The sequence below is a fragment of the Oryctolagus cuniculus genome, chromosome 14 (genome assembly GCF_051225735.1).
Source record: "Oryctolagus cuniculus isolate XC-2025 breed Fujian yellow rabbit chromosome 14, ASM5122573v1, whole genome shotgun sequence".
NCBI lineage: Eukaryota > Metazoa > Chordata > Mammalia > Lagomorpha > Leporidae > Oryctolagus > Oryctolagus cuniculus.
The window spans coordinates 45,280,189-45,298,444 of record NC_142880.1 but is presented as its reverse complement, the minus strand read 5'-3'; the positions used below and the strand labels follow the sequence as shown (position 1 = coordinate 45,298,444).

Sequence of the window (18,256 nt, the reverse complement as noted above, 5' to 3'; positions counted from 1 at the left end):
CAGCATAACTTCATTTCTCAGTTTAAAGCATGAGGATGCAGAATGAGATACAGACACGCGTATATGCATGTGCACACACATAACACACACACACTCATTCTCCCAAGGATCTTTTGAAATGGTTGAAATAAAGTCTGATGTGATTGTTTATGCTGCCTTGCTTTTGAAAGCCATAGAAATTAAGGAATTTTTAAAAAATAACCTGTGATATATCAGAATGAGGATCAGATAAAAATATTTTCTTCTTACTGTACCAATTATGGTTGATACTGGAAAAAACGGTCCTTCAGTAGAGATTTCGTACTCTCCAGCATAAATTTTTTGTTCTGTATTTTGAACTGGAGCAGTTTTTATGAAAGTTCTTACAGCTATTATAACCCTTTGAAATTCTGATTTTCATAGTTGGTAATACATATCACTAAAGCTACATAACACACACAAGAAAACCATTTAGAATTACCAGTTGGTAATATATTCACGTTTCATTATAGAGCAAGAAAATGGATCAGTAGAACACATTCCAACAGTCTCTGATGGATTACATTAGACATATATTTACATTTTAAAAAATTAGGTTAATACATCTTTCTTGCTTTTGTTATTGGATCTCTTTGCTATTTTTTTCTCAGGTAAAACAGCTAAAAGTAACACATGATTTATCATTTTATTGACGTGAAGCTTAAATTGAACATTTTTCTAAGTCTGTGATATTATATGAGTAAAGATGAGGAATTTTAACAAAGACTTTCAGAAAAGTCCAGCTCAGTTCCCACAAACTGGCTTCCTATCTGGGAGTTAACCAGCCAGACTTGTTTCCTTCTAAAATGGTGCTTTTAGGTCATCTTCCTGCTTTCCATAAATGTAAACTAATTAGCATAAGCAGAACATAATTAGGAATTAAATCTAAAATGCTTAGGAAGAAATTATAATGCATTTTAAGCAAAATATAAATTCCATTTTTAGGCTCTTTGTGAAGTCTTCCACACTATCTGGCACCTCTCAGCATGAGTGAGAAGTGACTATTTCTTAAAGTATTTTACGTGAAAAAGATATTTACTGAGAAGGAAGAGTTGTGCAGAAACTGCCCTTAGAAGTTGAAACATGCCGTAATGTACAGCAGAAAACCATTGAGTTTGCTTGAGAGCATGGGAGAGCCTCAAGTTCATTGCCACACAGGATCCACCACCATAAATCAGTGTGCTTCAAAGAACAGTTGTCAGTGTTCCTAGGATGTGTGGGCTTGGGTATTATCTGAATGTGTAAATATAAAACCTATCAAATAGTGAAGAATATAAAGTTTCCAAGACAGTCAGCATCTTTACCCTATTGTTTAGGGCTGGAAGATGCTGCCCTGCACAGAGAGAGGGTTGGGGATGTCTGAATAGAGTGTGCTCTTTCCTAGGCAAGAGAGCCTAGGACCACCAGAATCCACCTCCACACTGAAGATCCCTTCTCTGTGGGCAGTGGAGAGCATAGCTGCTAGTCACCCCTCTCAGGCATCTTCTCAGGGCAGCCATTCAAGTGTCAACAGTTTGCACCAGGAAGACTTCATATCTATAAAAAGGGGATTTTTGGTTTTCATCACAAAACACTGGGAGCCCAGATCCAATCTACTGCGTTATTCAATGCCCTCCAAGCCCCTTCACTACCACCAACCACTGTGATATCTGGAATCTGAGCAGCTGGGCTCACTCAGGACAGTGGAGCTTAGAACATCTGAGTACAGTGCTGAGCCATGGGGCAGGGGTTCACACTCTGGATTCCAGCAGTAGGTGGGTTGTAGGAGGTGTTGCTGATGTTATTTATCTCTCTATGACGTGGCTAAATCTGCATGAATCAGAAAGCGTGTGAGGAAAAGCTCAGCTCCAATGTTGTTTGGTTTAATGGCCAGGAAAGTTGATCAGACCAGGATTTCCTTTATGAGCCTTCACATTACTAGAATTTTCCCTCCAGAAATGAGAAATGTTAACAGCTCACTCTGCTGCTCCAGGAAATGCTCCCATCTCCTCATCTATAATTTGATCAGAGACCTAAATCCCTCGGTGCCACAGTGTAGCGACTCAGAAAACCTTTGTGCTGCTGTTTGTGCAGGGAGGACACAGATGTTCTTCTCTCACCTGGGGTCCCTATGGATTTCCCTTCCAGTTGCATTCCAGGTGGAGGACAGGGCTGTGAGGTTGGCCAGGCTGGCAGGATCTGTGCCTTGTGCTGCCACGACGTAGATTTGCACGCTCTGCTAGCTCATTTGGAACATTTTTCTTCAATAGAGTGGAATTCCTTTCCAAGCACAGACCATTATTCTCGATTTCAGACTATCCTAGCATGCTTCCTGCTCTGGGAACTGCCACAGCTTCATTTAGAATGAGTCTGATGTCATCAGTCAGCCTGAAACACAAACCGGTGTCCATGCTGCACACCAGTCCCAGCCCCACATCATCTGCACTTGAGGCACATCTGGATAGGACCCTCAGAGGCAGAGGCAGAGGGGCCCTTTGTAATTTGAAATTTTCAGAGGAAAAACCAATCCTTCGAGAAGTTTTGAAAAGTAGGCCATTATCTTTTTTCCTCTGGAGGTACAAATTATAGGCTTTCCTATGCCTTAATCATACTGATGTTTACCAATTTCCCTAAAGATTATGATCATAGTTGGTTATTAGTGATAATCCTGCCTTTAAAACCCCAGGAAGTGAAATAGAAGAGAACTTGTTTTTGCTGTTGGGCCTTCAGTGTCATGCAGGGAACAGTCTCTGGAAGCTAATTAACTCTTCAGCTCTCTTCCCAGGAGATAGAGACCCAACCCAATGCCTACCTCTTATTTGACCTTGTAAAGTTCAAACTTTTTTTTCTTGAGAAACATTAAGATAATTAGCACAGCAGCAGACCAAATGTGTTGTTACTGTTGACTCCATTTCCTCCATAGGAAATATTTCACTTCACTGTCGGTCTCAACTGAGGGCACTCTACACGTGTAGGCATTAGCTGTCCACCAAGCCAGCATCCAATGCACATTCTCCTGGAGTGCAGGACAGAGAGAGGTTCAAACAGAACAAGGGTTGGCAAACTGCAGCGCCAGGGCCAAATCCATCTCAAGACCTGTTTTTGTACAGTCCATGTTCTCAGAATGTTTTTTTTATATTTTTTTCATGGTTGAAAACCAGAAGAATATTGTTTCAAGACATGTGAAAATGATATTAAATGCACATAAATATAGATCCATTGGGACATGGCCATACCCTTCTACTTACAGGCCATCTATGAGAAATGGCAAGAGAGACAGGAAGGTTTGCCCAGCTTAAAATATTCAGTGTCTGGCTCTTTTCCAAAAAGGTTTGCCAGATCCCCATCTGCGAGGGGAGATGAGGCAACTAAAATACAACTTGAAAACTCCCAGAAGAGACTATGTGTGAGAATGTTAACCATTCTTAGGGCCAGTAAAATCCATGGGGGAGGAAGCAAATTTTGGGCTAAATTTTAGGGAAGAGCAGAGTGCTTAAGAATCCTGAGAGAAGCACCTCTCTGCACCTGCCAACACATAAAACCGTGTCATGTTTTAAAGCAATCCTGTGAAATCCAGTGTGGCAAGAGCCAAAGATGCTTGTTGGGGAGAATCCATGAGAAAATAAACAGTCTGATCGTTCAGAGGATTCCACGGGTGTTGCTGGAGAGTGAGACCAAACTGAAGGTTTTGGAGTCCCTACAGGACCATACACTGGGTGGGAGTGACCTACCTGATACTGCAGAAAGGTGGTTGATGGCTAGAAGGCTGGAGGGGCCTCAGGCAGGGGGGCCGTGCTGGAGAAGGTGTGAAGGATATTATGGCGCCCAGACCAATGAATAGACCTGCATTAATTGAGACTGGCAAGGAACTGCCAGAATTTAAGATTAATCACAAGTTATGATCAACTTGGTGGAGGTGGGGATGGAGGTATAAGGGAGCCTGGGACCATCGAGTGTGAATCACAGAAGCTGATTGATAGAAAGGGCCAGTAGTTACTGAAGTGCAGGATATCAAATGAAGGGGGAAGGAGAAAAAACATCAGATTTTTTTTGACATTTTGTTTTTGCAGAATTTCTGGGGAAATGCAAATAACCATAACAAGTAAGCAGCTGGATTTAACAGGCAGGAACTCAGGACAGAGGTCAGAGCTGGAGATTTGTATGTGGTGGTTGAAACCAATGTTTTTAGGGGAAATGATTTCAGTGCAATGAGTGGCAGTTTGAGCAACATGATGAGCTACAGGGGATGGGCAGAGGGGCATAGCCAGGGAAGAGAACAGTGGAGTCAGTCAAAGCAAAGGGGAAGGCAACTATGGAAGGAAGAGCAAGTGGCCAGATGTTCCTGACGCCATGTTGGGGAGGGTGAGATACATAAAGCCAACGTTCATTCACTGGTTTTAGCACTGTGGGGAGAAGGTGGAGAGAGGGAAGACTTCAGTAGGTTGAGGATGGCTGGGATGGGCAGGAGGTTCAAAATGTTAAGTGCACAAATCTTGGCTGGCAAGGGACACAGTTAAATGAAAGCAGTGTCTGAAGGGAGGAGGGGAATTGTTGATTGGCTTCAGTGGTAGAGTTAGGACTGATGGCAGGTTGAGAAGACCCAGAAGAAATCAGAATGACAGAAGACCCAGGGGTGGGTAGCTTGCAGTCTCCAGCACCTGACGGAATGCCTTGCCCAGTTCATGAGGGGGCACATGTCCTGAGGAGAGGATGGGCACAGCTTTTTCGGAGTGGAGGGGTGCTGCTGGTCTGCCCTCCGTTTCTCAGTCAAGGAGGTGGCAGGACCATTGCTTAGAGAAGGCGTGCTGATACGCTGTGTGGCACAGAGTCTGACGAGGGCCATCAAAGTGGTGAGCAGCTTCTGGGGGCACCAGGGAGCACAGGCTGAGCCAAGGACAAGAAGGATGCCCGGTGGATCTGAGCTGGCTTCTGGGCAGTTTCTGAGCATGCAGCAGGAGGCCTCAGTTTACACAGACCTTGTGGCCTCGTGTTTCACCAGACAGGGAAATGGAGCACCAGTGGGCAAATGGGCAGGAGATTGGGCTGGAAGGGCAGGGCAGCCAAGGGTGACCAAAAGGTCTCAGGACGGACACCAGCACTTTCTGGGCTTCCTGGGAAGGGGTCCAAGCCACAAGGAAGCTGGCACATTGGAAAAGGACTGCATAGCCTGAGGCTCTCGAGCCTTTAAGAGGTGGAGCAAGGTGTGTTGAGTTTAAGGAAATGCAGTGTGGGAAACACTGGAGATTGTCGTCAGCAATGGGATGGAGAGGTCTCAGAGTTTGGTGGAAGTGTTTCTGAGAAGACAAGGCCCAGGCTAGGGTGCTAAATGAATAGCACAGGGCAAGGGATTGTGCATGTTAGGCTGTGGCCAAGTCATCCACGTGGAACCTGATGTGTGAATCTCGGGTACTGAACCCAGGAGCATGGCTGAGGAGGGGTTGAGGGTCAGGTGGCATGGCTCTTGCTTTACATCTTTATTCAACATGTGAGCACGCACACGTGTACCTTTCAGCTTTACTCTGGGATGGCCCTGGATTCCAGAAGACTGGCTGAGGGAATTCTAAATACAATTAGCAGAACTTGAGAGACATCCGAGTGTTTTTCAGGCATGCTCAGATGAAGTTGTGAGAGAAGCCAAAGCAACTTGAGAATGAGCAGCTTTCCTTGGAAGAGAGCGTGGGAAGTGAGTTGTGTGGTAATGGGGTCAACCTCTCATATGAAGAGTCTGTCCTCATATCCGGGGAAGTGTAGAAGAGGCAGCTTCTCTGACTTGAAACCTGGAGGTGCTTCTTGAGAACGGACACCTCCTCCTGCAGATCTCCCGGTTTTGTACCGTTTTGTAGTAAAGAACTTTCTCACTCAAGTGCTCATGAATACAGCCCTTGTAAATGATGCCGTGGCTGCCCAGAGAGAGGTATACAAACTCTTGGGTCACGAGGAACCATGCTGATGAGTATAACAATGCAATCGGAACAGGTTTTCAGCTGCTTCCATGTAGACACAAGGCTTTTAAAGGTGTGTTTCAAGTGATATGTAAGCTGTATTTACCAGGATGCCTTGCAACATTGTAAGCACTGCAAGTCAGTGTTAACAGTTGGTCGTCAGGACAGCTTTATAAGGTAGCGATACCATTATTCTTGTCTCAGAGATGAGGGGAGAACAAAGCACATAGGGAGCAATTTCCTCAGGATCAAACAGCCTGGATGTGAGAGCCTGGTCTTGCCAAGCTTGTGTACAATGAATAAAAATATTCATATGATTTAGTTAATTGAAGACTAAGCTTGAATAATTAACTTACAGAACATCATTGTCCAATCAAATGAAAGCACATAAATTGCTGTCTTAAAACCAACACATGATATAAGGAATAATTATCCCTTTTAATGGAGGAGCTGATTTGAGATCAGAAATGGGGAACAATTTTTCCCCCAAAGCTGAAAGTAATGTAGTTATATTGTGAAGTCTTTATTAATTTACTGTAAATCAGTAAAACCCCAAGCATGGAAACACAAATGAAGAGAATGGAAAACATGGGATATACCATACCAAAGCCAGTCTGTCTTTCCATTATTCCATGTGAAATAGTTTCTTAATTAGAAGTTTCTGAAGAATTACATCTCAATCTTGCATCTTCTCGCTATATTACAGGGTAGAATATTATGGAAACTAAGCTCTGGACTACTTTTATTTTCACGCTAAGGAGTTAAGATAAGAAATTTTAATTATGCTCATATGGTAGCTTCTGTTTAGATCTTGCACTGCCCAATTTGAGGTAAAAAAATAAAACCAACAAAAATGAAGTAGTGTATTACAAGTCACAGAGATAAACAGGATTTAATTAGACATTTCAACTTAGAGCTATCAGTATTATTCATCTCCCCAAAATAGATGTATATACATAACCATGGTACATGTATGGTTTATTCTGAAGATTATTAAAATCGTGCATTGTGAGTTGGCAGTAGACACTTTATCCATTGGGAAGAAACAGAAGAGTAGTTGTATGAGTATGTATTTTCACTTGCCACTAGGAAAAGTTCACTAATAGACTCTTTCTAAAAACTGGCTCTAGTCCATAAACTACATTGTAAGAAACAAATGGAAATCTACAAAAGCAATTCCCAATCCTGAAAGCTTTAATTAACACAAAAAGCTCATGTCGTCAGTGATAACCATTTTAAACCAAAAACTATTTCCAGGTTTTCCTGAGTTGTTTACTTTTATAAATTGTGAGAGTTGCATTAATACTGTCTCCAATGCAAATGCTGCGGTGTACCCTGTGAAATAAAGACCAGGGAATTCCCCCACAGCTCCAGCCTAGGCGTGGCTGACCCACATTCTATCTATTTTGTAGTCAATATTCTATCCCTCTGTTTACTGACCATTCTGGGGACTGAAGAGACATTAGTGATGACCAGCTTTGGCTAAGGAAGGCTCCTGAAGTCTGGATTATTTCAGGAAAGGGTTCACTAGAGCAGGCCTTGTGGATATGGCTTTGATTCCATGCTCAGATTGTAGCTTACTTTGGATCATGGAGCAGGTCACCCCATGTCTCTTCTCTGGGTCTCACAGTTCTCATCACCAACAATGAAACAGTTGGGTTATACCATACCCTGTGTGGTTTTAGTTTTGAAATCCAGTGACTACATGTCAACCAGCCTTTCTTGGTATTCTTATCCCTGCAATAAATGATACTACCCTTTGCTGCAAGGTGCTTGCTTCATCTATCTGTGGGTTGAAGGACAGAATTGAAATTTCATTCCATGGAATTAAACAGATTTGGGGCCATGCTCCCAGTTATAGGAGAACTCTCAAACATTTTTTATCTGTAAAAACAGTAGGCTTATTTCTTGGTTTATTAAGTACCATTGGGTAGAAACTTGCATGATGCAGCAATTCTCTCTAATAAATTTTGTTAATCTCTCCCCACCTTTTTTTTTAAGACATACTGTGTATTTTATATTCTGTAATAAAGTTTTTGAGGAATATTCTGTGAATTTGCCAATGGTAAGTGTTTGCTCTGGGTTTAGTAATGAAAGGTCAAGAAAGTCTCCTATCTATGAAGGAATAATAAAATCAATAAAATAAATGACCAGTGAATTCCTTCCTTGGGCTTTAGGCCTAGGCACAGTTGTTTTGTAAGTGCAGTGTATGTGTTGTTGGATGCAGGGGGACATTTGATAACTGGACCACCAAGACAGTTGGGGAGGCAGCTGTAGTTTATGGGGCTGAACCAAATCTTTATAACAGAGTTTAGTTCTTTTACCTCTGCCAGGTTTGTGTTTTTCAGGGAATAGGGAGGAAAAACTCACTATCATGAAATATGAGCCCTGATCCCTAAATCGTTTTCAGACTGCTTGTCTCTGTCTTTAGTATCTTAAAATATTGCTTTACTTATGTAAAAAGCAAAACTCAAGGTTTTTTTGCTATTTCAATAGTATTGTCATAACTAGATTTAGGTCAGTCCTCCCCATCCAATAGATCCCAGAGATGGCTGCTCTCCTCTTTTTCATGCTGAGCAAAGTTTGAGTTCTTGGCTTGCACCAAGTACTGAAGAAGGAATAGAGACCCAAAGGCTTGTAATGTGGATTTCACACACTGGATTAGGGATCACAGGCATGCAAACATTTTTTTTACAGTCTGGTAATAAGAAAAACAGTACAAGTGTTGCCTGTGTGGAGTGGTAGTCAGTAGAAGGAAGGAATGAATGATTTTAAGTTAATCAGCAAAGAAATTATGAAAGGATCTGGATCTTGAAGAATGCTGAGTAGTTCATTGCACAAATGCAAGACAGTAGGCATTCCAGAAAAGTTTGTTTTATGACTTTAGCTCAAATTGCTAAGAGGACAGAATTAGGGGCCAGTGGTGTGGTGCAATGGTGAAGCTGCTCCCTAAGACACTGGCATCCAATACTGGAGTACCAGTTCAAGTCCTGGCTGTTCTGCTTCTGATCCAACTTCCCAGTAATGTGCCAGGAAAACATGATAGCTCAAGTACTTGGACCCCTGCTGCCCACTTGGGACACCAGTGTGGAGTTCTAGGCTCCCAGCTTTCACGTGGGCCAGCGCTGGCCATATGGGGAATGAACCAGCATATGAAAGATCTCTTTTTTCTGTGTATCTCTCTCTCTCTCTCCCTTTCTCTCTCTCTCTCACACACACACACACACACACACACATATATATATATATATATACACACATATATATATACACACACACACACAATTAGCAGAATTTAATGTATGGGAGACAGAGGAGTTGTGGTGACTCCCAAGTTTCTGGTTTAATTGACTTGGGAGATAGTCATTCACTGAAATATAAATGGCAAGGCAATGACAAATTAAACCTTTCAGAAAAGGGAATGCTGTGCTCACTGCCCAGCTTTAAAGATTATACTCTGTAGCAAAGTGGAGCTTTGCCATCCTGTACTGTTTCCAGGCAGTGGTGTCAGAGGCACTGAAGTCCAGCACAGATGTGACATTTGTATCTAGGCAGTTGACTGCAGGTTTTATGGAGCAGAGGAGGACACTGTGTCTACAGATTATTTTTTTGGGCCTTCTAAGAAACTCAGTCATCCCTGGAATGTTAACTATTTGTTACATTTGTGTCTTCATGTGTGCTGGTGTCTACTTTGGGTTGGGTTGGATTGGATTATCAGTCTTTGGAAGCTAACCAACCCCTAGTGTCAAGGGCTTTTGTGTTATGGGGTGCTTCAGAATGATTTGTTTTCTTTATCATGTTTCTCACACAGAAGGTTTAATTACCAATGGCAATGGTGACTCTATGTTTGAGCCCTTGGTCCTGTCAGTTTCACTTGATATACAGGCAACTAAGAGGAGCAAAGCTCTGTAACATTTATATTCAACAATAGAAAAATCAACACTTCCTTTATAGATGGAAGTGTATTTTTAACATTTAAAGATTTATTTATTTGAAAGGCAGATGCATACTAACACACACACACACACACACACACAGAAAATATGAGAATATGAATGAGAATGTATCTTCCATCTACCGTTTTACTTCCTAAATGCCTGCAACAGCCAGGGCTGGACCAGACTGAAGCCAGGAGCCTGGAATTCCATCCACATCTGTCACATGGGTGGCAGAAACCCAAGCACTAGAGCTTTTATCTGCTACTTCCCAGGCATATTAGCAGGAAACTGGATTGGAGGCACAGGTAGCTGTGACCTGATCCCAGGCACTGATAGGGGATACGGGATCACAGCTACAGCTTAACCTACTGTGTCACACTACCCGCCCCAGAAGTGTGTTTTATGTGGGCTACTTCTTTACATTATTAGTTTCTGTATGGACAATGTTGGAGACATGTATTCACAAAAACCCTCATATGTAATTAGGGCATGGTAGTTCTCAAAGGCTTTGGTTTTAGAATATCAGTTTATGATACCTTTGTTTTGTAAGCTTAGTGAGTTTTGATAACATATATTCAACTCTCTATGTTTTAGCTTTTAGCATTGTTTTTGCATTAAGCTTCATTTGTAGTACCGACCAACAAATAATTCAACATATAAAGAAATAACCATGGCTTAAGGTTATTTCTTCAAGATTCATACTAATAAAATTCGGTGGTGGGAGAAGTGATGACCTCTACATTCATATCTAAGACCCAATAAGCACTGGACATTTAAATTTGGAACAGGTAGGGAAATAGTGACAGAAGGTTCATGCATTTTGTTACATTCTAAGAAAGATGATCACAACAAAGGTACTCTGGGACCACAGTCTTTTTCAGTTAATGCCCTTTGGAGCAGCCATGCTCTGGCCCTCTCCAATAAGCAATAGAAGAAAGGGTTCAAATGTACCCTTTGGCCTCTAAGCTGTTCTAGTACTTGGGATTAAATGGACCCAAATTCCCCAGACAACTTCTGGTGCACACTGGCTTCTCAGGATGACTAGGGTAGGGGGCTGCCTCAGTTTGAGTTGGGGGCTATATAAGTGACAGGTGGGGGGGGTAAAGGAGCAGGAGAGAGAGAGAGAGGGAGAGAGATGGATCCATGCCTCCCCTTTCTAAAATAGCACTAATGCCATCAAGAGGGTCTCACTCTCATGAGCTCATCTACCCCTACTTACCTCCAACAGCCACATCTCCAAATACCACTGCACTGAGTAGCAGGACTTCAATGTATGGATTTTGAAGATACACAAATATTTAGACCATGGTAGGCTCCTTTAGTTGGTTATTCTTCAACCAGAAGAGACTGCCATCCATTGGGAATTTAGTATAGATAGTACTGTAGTAATCAAGGTTAACATTTATTTATTTATTTTAATTTCAAAGCAGGTTTATTTTGGGGCAAACAGTTTTGGAACTCATGCACAGTTGCAGTTTGTCTCATCATGCACATTTCCATGAGCTTTTTTTTAAAACTTTTATTTAATAAATATAAATTTCCAAAGTACAACTTTTGGATTATTACAGCTTTTACCCCTATAACCTCCCTCCCACCCGCAACCATCCCATTTCCCACTCCCTCTCCCATCCCTTTCACATCAAGATTCATTTTCTGGCCAGCGCCGTGGCTCGATAGGCTAATCTTCCACCTGTGGCACTGGCACCCCAGGTTCTAGTCCCGGTTGGGGCACCAGATTCTGTCTTGGTTGCCCCTCTTCCAGGCCAGCTCTGCTGTGGCCCGGGAGTGCAGTGGAGGATGGCCCAAGTCCTTGGGTCCTGCACCCACATGGGAGACCAGGAGAAGCATCTGGCTCCTGGCTTCAGATCAGTGCAGTGTGCCGGCTGCAGCGCACAGCGCGCCGGCCACAGTAGCCATTGGAGGGTGAACCAATGGTAAAAGGAAGACCTTTCTCTCTCTCTCTCTCTCTCAGTGTCCACTCTGCCTGTCAAAAAAAAGATTCATTTTCAATTATCTTTATATACAGAAGAACAAATTTAGTGTAAATTAAGTAAAGATTTCAAGAGTTTGCACCCACACAGAAACACAAAGTGTAAAGTACTATTTGAGTACTAGTTATAGCATTAATTCACATTGGACAACACATTAAGGACAGAGATCCTACATGGGGAGTAAGTGCTCAGTGACTCCTGTTGTTGATTTAACAATTGACACTCTTGTTTATGGAGTCAGTAATCACCCTAGGCTCTCGTCATGAGTTGCCAAGGCTATGGAAGCCTTTTGAGTTCACCAGCTCTGATCTTATTTAGACAAGGTCATAGTCAAAGTGGAAGTTCTCTTTTCCCTTCAAAGAAAGGTACCTCCTCCTTTGATGACCCGTTCTTTCCACTGGGGTCTCACTCACAAAGATCTTCCATTTAGGTAATTTTTTTTTTTTTTTTTTTTTTTTTTTTTTTTTTTTTTTTTTTTTTTTACCAGAGTGTCTTGGCTTTCCATGCCTGAAATACTCTCATGGGCTTTTTAGCCGGATCCAAATGCCTTAAGGGCTGATTCTGAGGCCAGAATGCTGTTTAGGACATCTGCCATTCTATGAGTCTGCTGTGGATCCTGCTTCCCATGTTGGATCGTTCTCTCCCTTTTTTATTCTATCAGTTAGTATTAGCAGACACTAGTCTTGTTTATCTGATCCCTTTGACTCTTAGTTCTATCATTATGATCGATTATGAACTGAAACTGATCACTTTGACTAGTGGGATGGCCTTGGTACATGCCACCTTGATGGGATTAAATTGGAGAGGGAGGAGATGTATAGTTCAGCATATGCTCAATTGGACTTACCCCTAATGGTAGAGTTAGAAACGTGTCAAGGTTAATATTTAAACAAATCTGTGTTCAGGTTTCAGCTCTGTTTATCATATCTTCATGATGTTGAATAAGTTGTTGAATTTCTCTAGGTCTTAACTGTAAAATTGTTTGTTATTAGTACCCACATGTAGAATTGTTGTCAAGATTAAAGGAAAACCATACATTCAAGCTCTTAGCATAGTGCTTAGAACAATGTAGCTTATACTTTATGAAATAAACCTATCTGAACAAAAGTTGAGATTGGTAACACAAGAAATGATTTTATTTTGGTCTAGTGATTTGGTAACTAAATTAAAAAATCAGATAAAATTTGTATATACTGCAAGCAAGTCTGTTCATTTAACACTTTAGTTGTTTAATTAAACATACACAAATTTGTGTATGTGTGTTAACCTGTGACTGTATGTGCCTTTATAATCTTCTCCCCGCTCACTTCTTTGGGAAACTGGAGCATTTCTACTGTCATAATGAGTTTCTACTAGTGTACCACTTCAAAGTTTGGAATATATTTTGGAATATAAAAACTGTTTTCCATTTCAATGGAACCAGAAACTATTTAAGCCCACTTTGTTTTTCAAGATTATTCTCTCACAAACATATTCCCTTGTGCACCAATAAGGATGTGCTCCAATTAAATGTAACTGGCATTTAAATGACAAAAGCCAACCAGCTATACACACACTCAAGTTTCAAAACCTCAAGTTCATATCAATCACACTTTGTCAATCTCTATGTCATGCAATCTAGTGAATATCCATGTAATCTAACAAGTATTCTAAACTGCTTAACATTTACATTTTATAGAAACTGTTATTGTTTTTCCCTTCAGACATAAGTGACTCAGATGAAAAAGGTATATCCAATCCTGTTCTCATATGACCTGAATAGTTAAAGTGGCAGATTCATCTGATCTCAGTAAGAACACATACCAGTATGGTTGTGAACAGCTGGATTTTCAACCCAATTAACTAAAGTTGAATGAATACATATCTCTGGATTTAATGCTTATATAGTCATATTTCTTATAGCCACTAACTAGTACTAAAAGCATTTGCCAAAACTCCAAAATGTTTAAAGAATAAAGGGGGAAAATGCTCATTACAGATAATAAACTTGGGGGTGGGGTGAGTCTATTGTATTTCAGTAAAATTTAAGCTTCCAGAGGGCAAGGAGTAATTCCAAACACTCATGAAGAATAAAACAAAAATCCAGTCACCATTACTAACTCAGTATTGTTAAGAAACAGCCTGTTGAGCTGGGAAATGAAGAGGACTTTGTCTTCACAAGAGCTTTAATAGTTCGCTCTTTTTAACTTCAGTTCAAAATGTGTTATAAAGACCTGTGGGATTTATTCCTGCACATTAGGTAGGCTTATATATTTAGAAAAGAGCTGCCAGGAATATATCAGCAGAAAGTGACTTTAAGCTCTAGTAAATGATCTGGTTTCTGGACTTTCAAAGGAAATCAATCAGAGAATTGGATCCTGTGAAATGAGTGGTTTTCTCTGGGGAGGTCATCCCCAACCCACTTCCATGGCTGTACTTACCCAGAATGAACCGGATTCAGGATGCAATAGTTTTGTGATTAGTGTGAATGACTGTTCCTCACTATATAGATTCACAATTGATTTTCAATTAACAATAATTCTTGTATTTATATAGTTATCAGAGAAAATCTGAATGCTGTGTAGTTGATGAACTCTAATTTATCTTCATACTATCTTGATTATTGTAAAGGTAGGTATTCCAATTATATTTTAAGAACAAAAAATAGAACCCGAAAGGTTAAATCATTGGCTGTGGAAAATTCAGCAAGCTGCTAATAATGGAATCACCAATTAAAATCTGGAAGTCCTGAACTTCTAATTCTGTTTCCCCCAACATATCTAGTCAGTTAGGTAAACTTTGATTATTTTTGTTGAAAAAGAAGTTGAGTAAATAATTATTTGAAGAGATAAACACAAGATTATATTTTTCAGTATTTTGGTGCTGAACAATAATTGGGCTTAAGGCATTTTTATGTATTAGCTCACAAGCATGTTTCTGTGGCCCGTGTTAATGTCTTTGAGTCGCATGTATTAGAAGTTTTTCTCCTGGGAAGGGAACAATGTAAAACTTAAAATCTGGAGTTAAGTGGGTATGATTTTCAGGGACTAGATATTTGTATACCTGGCATTGTTTAGTTGACAAAAAATATCCAACAAAAATGTACTCAAAACTCTTACTCAAAACCTATGGGCCAGTTACTACCATCCTTTAGTCCTCCACCTTAAATATGGGACTCCAGTCTTCTCCCCCAGCCCTGTTTTTTCTTCCAGTACACTTCTTCCCCGTTCTTCCTCTGACTTTATGACTTGGTCCCTCTACACTGCTGTTCCCATCTGCTCGTACACAGCAACCTTTTCATGTGTCTCCCCAGCTTCTTCAACCCATAATGTATTACTTTTTAATTAATTCCCCATAATTTTGAGATGTTTAATTACTTAGGCACAAAAGGATACAGAACAGTGTCAGGGATTTAACTCCCCACCCCTCAGTTTTAAAAATCCAACATTTGAGAACAGCTGAAAGCCTTTATTGAAGCTCCTCCCAGTGTCATCTCCTTCCTTCCCTCCCCACTATCATGAATTCCATGGGTGTTACTCAGTGGCATGCTTTCATGTGTTTAACATCTGTCTGTATAACCAGAAAATGTGTAGTATTTCTTCATGCCAATCATTTCTTTCTGAGATTTTCATTTTTCAAATATGGCTTTGGGATTTTTATTAGGGTTTTGAGACTGCCCATGGTAGTACATACATATGACTCTGTTCCCTCCTATTCCATTGGATCCACATTCTAAAATTTACCCATTCTTCCAGTGCTAGACATCTGACCTGCCTGTAATTTTTTTCTCTAATACAAAGAGCTATGCAATAACCATCTTCAAGCATCTTTCCTTTTTCAAACTGAGAGTTTTTCCAGAGCATATGCTCATGGGGAGTAGATCTGTCTCTTCATTTTCATATTAAACAATTATTGGGACAACTGATGTACTCTACTTAAAACTCCCTCCTCCATCTAAATAAAGACACTTCATGAGCTTTTCGACTAACTTCAGTGGAATGTCAACATCCTGCAAGAGAAGTATTCTTCCTCACTTCTCCAAAAAGACTTTCTCCAGGGGCTCTGTATTTGTTGTGATCAGAATTAAATGAGATTATATGCATGAAATTCTCAAGTAGGTGTTTGATAATTTTTTCTTGTTGAATTTTTGGGCATACAAAGAACAAAAAGTTAAACGACATCTACTCTGCACAGGCATTGCTTTAGGAACTGGGGAGATGCTAGTGTCATTGGTGTCTGTCTTTTTCCCAAATTAAGTTGCCAGCTGCGTGTAACTTACTAACACACTGGGTGACATGCAATGAAAAAAGTGTTGAATCAAGAAATAAACCTAACGACTCTCCAAAGGCACTATAATGTCAAGGGACATTCTGAAATGTGATGGAGTGAGTAGCTTATATCCATGATAGCTGAACTCTCCACATGTTACTGTATTCTCACTTTGTGGATTCTGATTGTTTCTGTAAATTAGGGGTGGTTGCTTATCATTGGTCAAAATATTTGAGTCATCAAAATCATATTCTTTGATGATGATGATTATGATGCATACCAGAGAATTGACTATTTCCTGAATCCTTTACTTGTGCAGAAAATAACATTCCTAACCTTTGATTATCACCAATATTTTTTTTCTCAAATTTTAGGTCTCATTGTCCATGAAGGAGCTGCAGTTTACAGAGTGTTTAAGCGCTGGCGGGCTGTTAACTTGCACTGGGATGTATTAAATTATGACAAAGCCACAGACATCGAAGAAAGTAGCCGGGGAGAGTCTTCTACAAGTAGGACTTTATGGTTGCCATTGTCAGCTCTTCGCAACAGAAACTTGGTCCACCCAACGCAGTTAACCTCACCCAGGTTTCAGTGTGGCTATGTATTACTGCATCTGTTCAATCGGATGAGGCCTCATGAAGATTTGTCAGAAGATAACAGCTCGGGAGAGGTTGTGATGAGAGTGACTTCAGTGTGACAAAAATGTATGACGACGCAGTGCAGACCACCCTGCATACCTGGGAATGTAATTGCAATGAATGGTGAAACCATAGCACTTCTAAAAACACACATCTATGAACTTTTTAAAATTTATGCTTTTTATATGAAAATTTGAATTGCAAATACATTTTCTGAAAAAAAAAAAAGAGTTCTCTTGTTCCTTGCTTTCTGAGTTTTCACATCTTTTATAAGTTAGTACTTGAAATCATTATATATATAATTTAACCCACTTAGTTTAAGAGAATGATGAAAATTTTCATTAAGGCTAAAACTATTTTTTCTTGTTTTAAATATATTTTTATCAAACTTTTTGCTCATGTGTAATTCTTCAGACTCTCTATGAACTCTACTGTGGGTAGATTCCTGAGTCCCTATTAAGTGTGCAACAAAGGGGGACTCCCACTATGCTCTGCTGTGGTCCTCCGGTGCCAACTACTGGTTGGTAAACTTGAGCACAACTCATTTCTACTGTGATTTTAAAGAACAATCACCCCCCCCCCAAAAAAAAAAAACCCACAAACTTCTATTACCAGGAATGCAAGGTCTATTAATTCTGACTTCCTTCATAACCTTTGAGATGGTACAGAGATTATAAAAAGATAAAAATGAGTGGAATGAAAGTTTTACTCGAGTACTTATTGCACAGGCAGGATTATGAATGCTTAGAACCCCAAAAGCTCACCAAATATTGCATCGTATTATGTAACATGGACTAAAAAAATACTGGCTCACATAAGAATTGCACTCTAACAGACCTATTGAATGCTGTCATAACCATCTTAATTGGATACTCATTTTGTAAAAGCTTATATACCTTCTTAATCGTTTAAACACTAATTCTGTACTCGGTTTAATGAAGTCCTTTGAAATAGCAGCAATGAGAATTTCTCTTTTACTAGATGACTGAAAGAGTATTTTTTTAAGTGACAAGAGAATTGAGTAATCAACTCCCCAAGAACAGGTGCATGATGGTTCCACCCTTCTACGTTCCTAATGGAGGTAATTGGCACATGTTCATGGACAGTGACAGATTAGATGAGACAGCAGGAAGGTATGCTTTCATCAGGAGCCTGAGTTGAACATACTGGCTGTTTGAAATAATTAATGATTAGCTTTTAAGGCACATGAAATTAAACACGTTATATTCTATGTTCTGGAAATAACCTTTGAGCAATTAATAATAGAATAGCTCATGTTTAAAAGTAGCGTTGTGATTCCTCCATGTGAAATTCTCCCAATACTTGATATAATAGTTTTCCAATTAAACAATTGCATCATAAGTGAGAGGATGTGGCAGTTTACAGGAATATAAAGAATGGACCATGAAGTCAGGAAAGAAGAAACACACATTCTTTAGAGGAAAATCTAGAAGGTGAGAGTGTTAACCTCCCTGTTCCAAATGGTGTTTGCTTCTTCTAAT

At 40.2% G+C, this 18,256-nt stretch overlaps 1 protein-coding gene across 6 annotated transcripts in view; it reads left to right on the top strand.

Annotated features, from left to right (window-relative positions):
* The window catches only part of MARCHF11 (membrane associated ring-CH-type finger 11), a 329,699-nt gene extending 312,811 nt beyond the window's left edge, over positions 1–16,888 (top strand). For 3 of the 6 annotated variants that reach the window (XM_089312636.1, XM_089312634.1, XM_008262080.5), the window contains one exon: positions 16,491–16,888. In XM_089312636.1, the coding sequence (XP_089168762.1) occupies positions 16,491–16,813 (323 nt within the window). In that variant the 3' untranslated portion in view covers positions 16,814–16,888. The remainder of the gene's footprint in view (positions 1–16,490) is intronic. The other 3 variants (XR_016220105.1, XR_016220101.1, XM_089312635.1) reach the window with 3 other exon arrangements.
* The last annotated feature ends 1,368 nt before the right edge of the window (positions 16,889–18,256 follow it).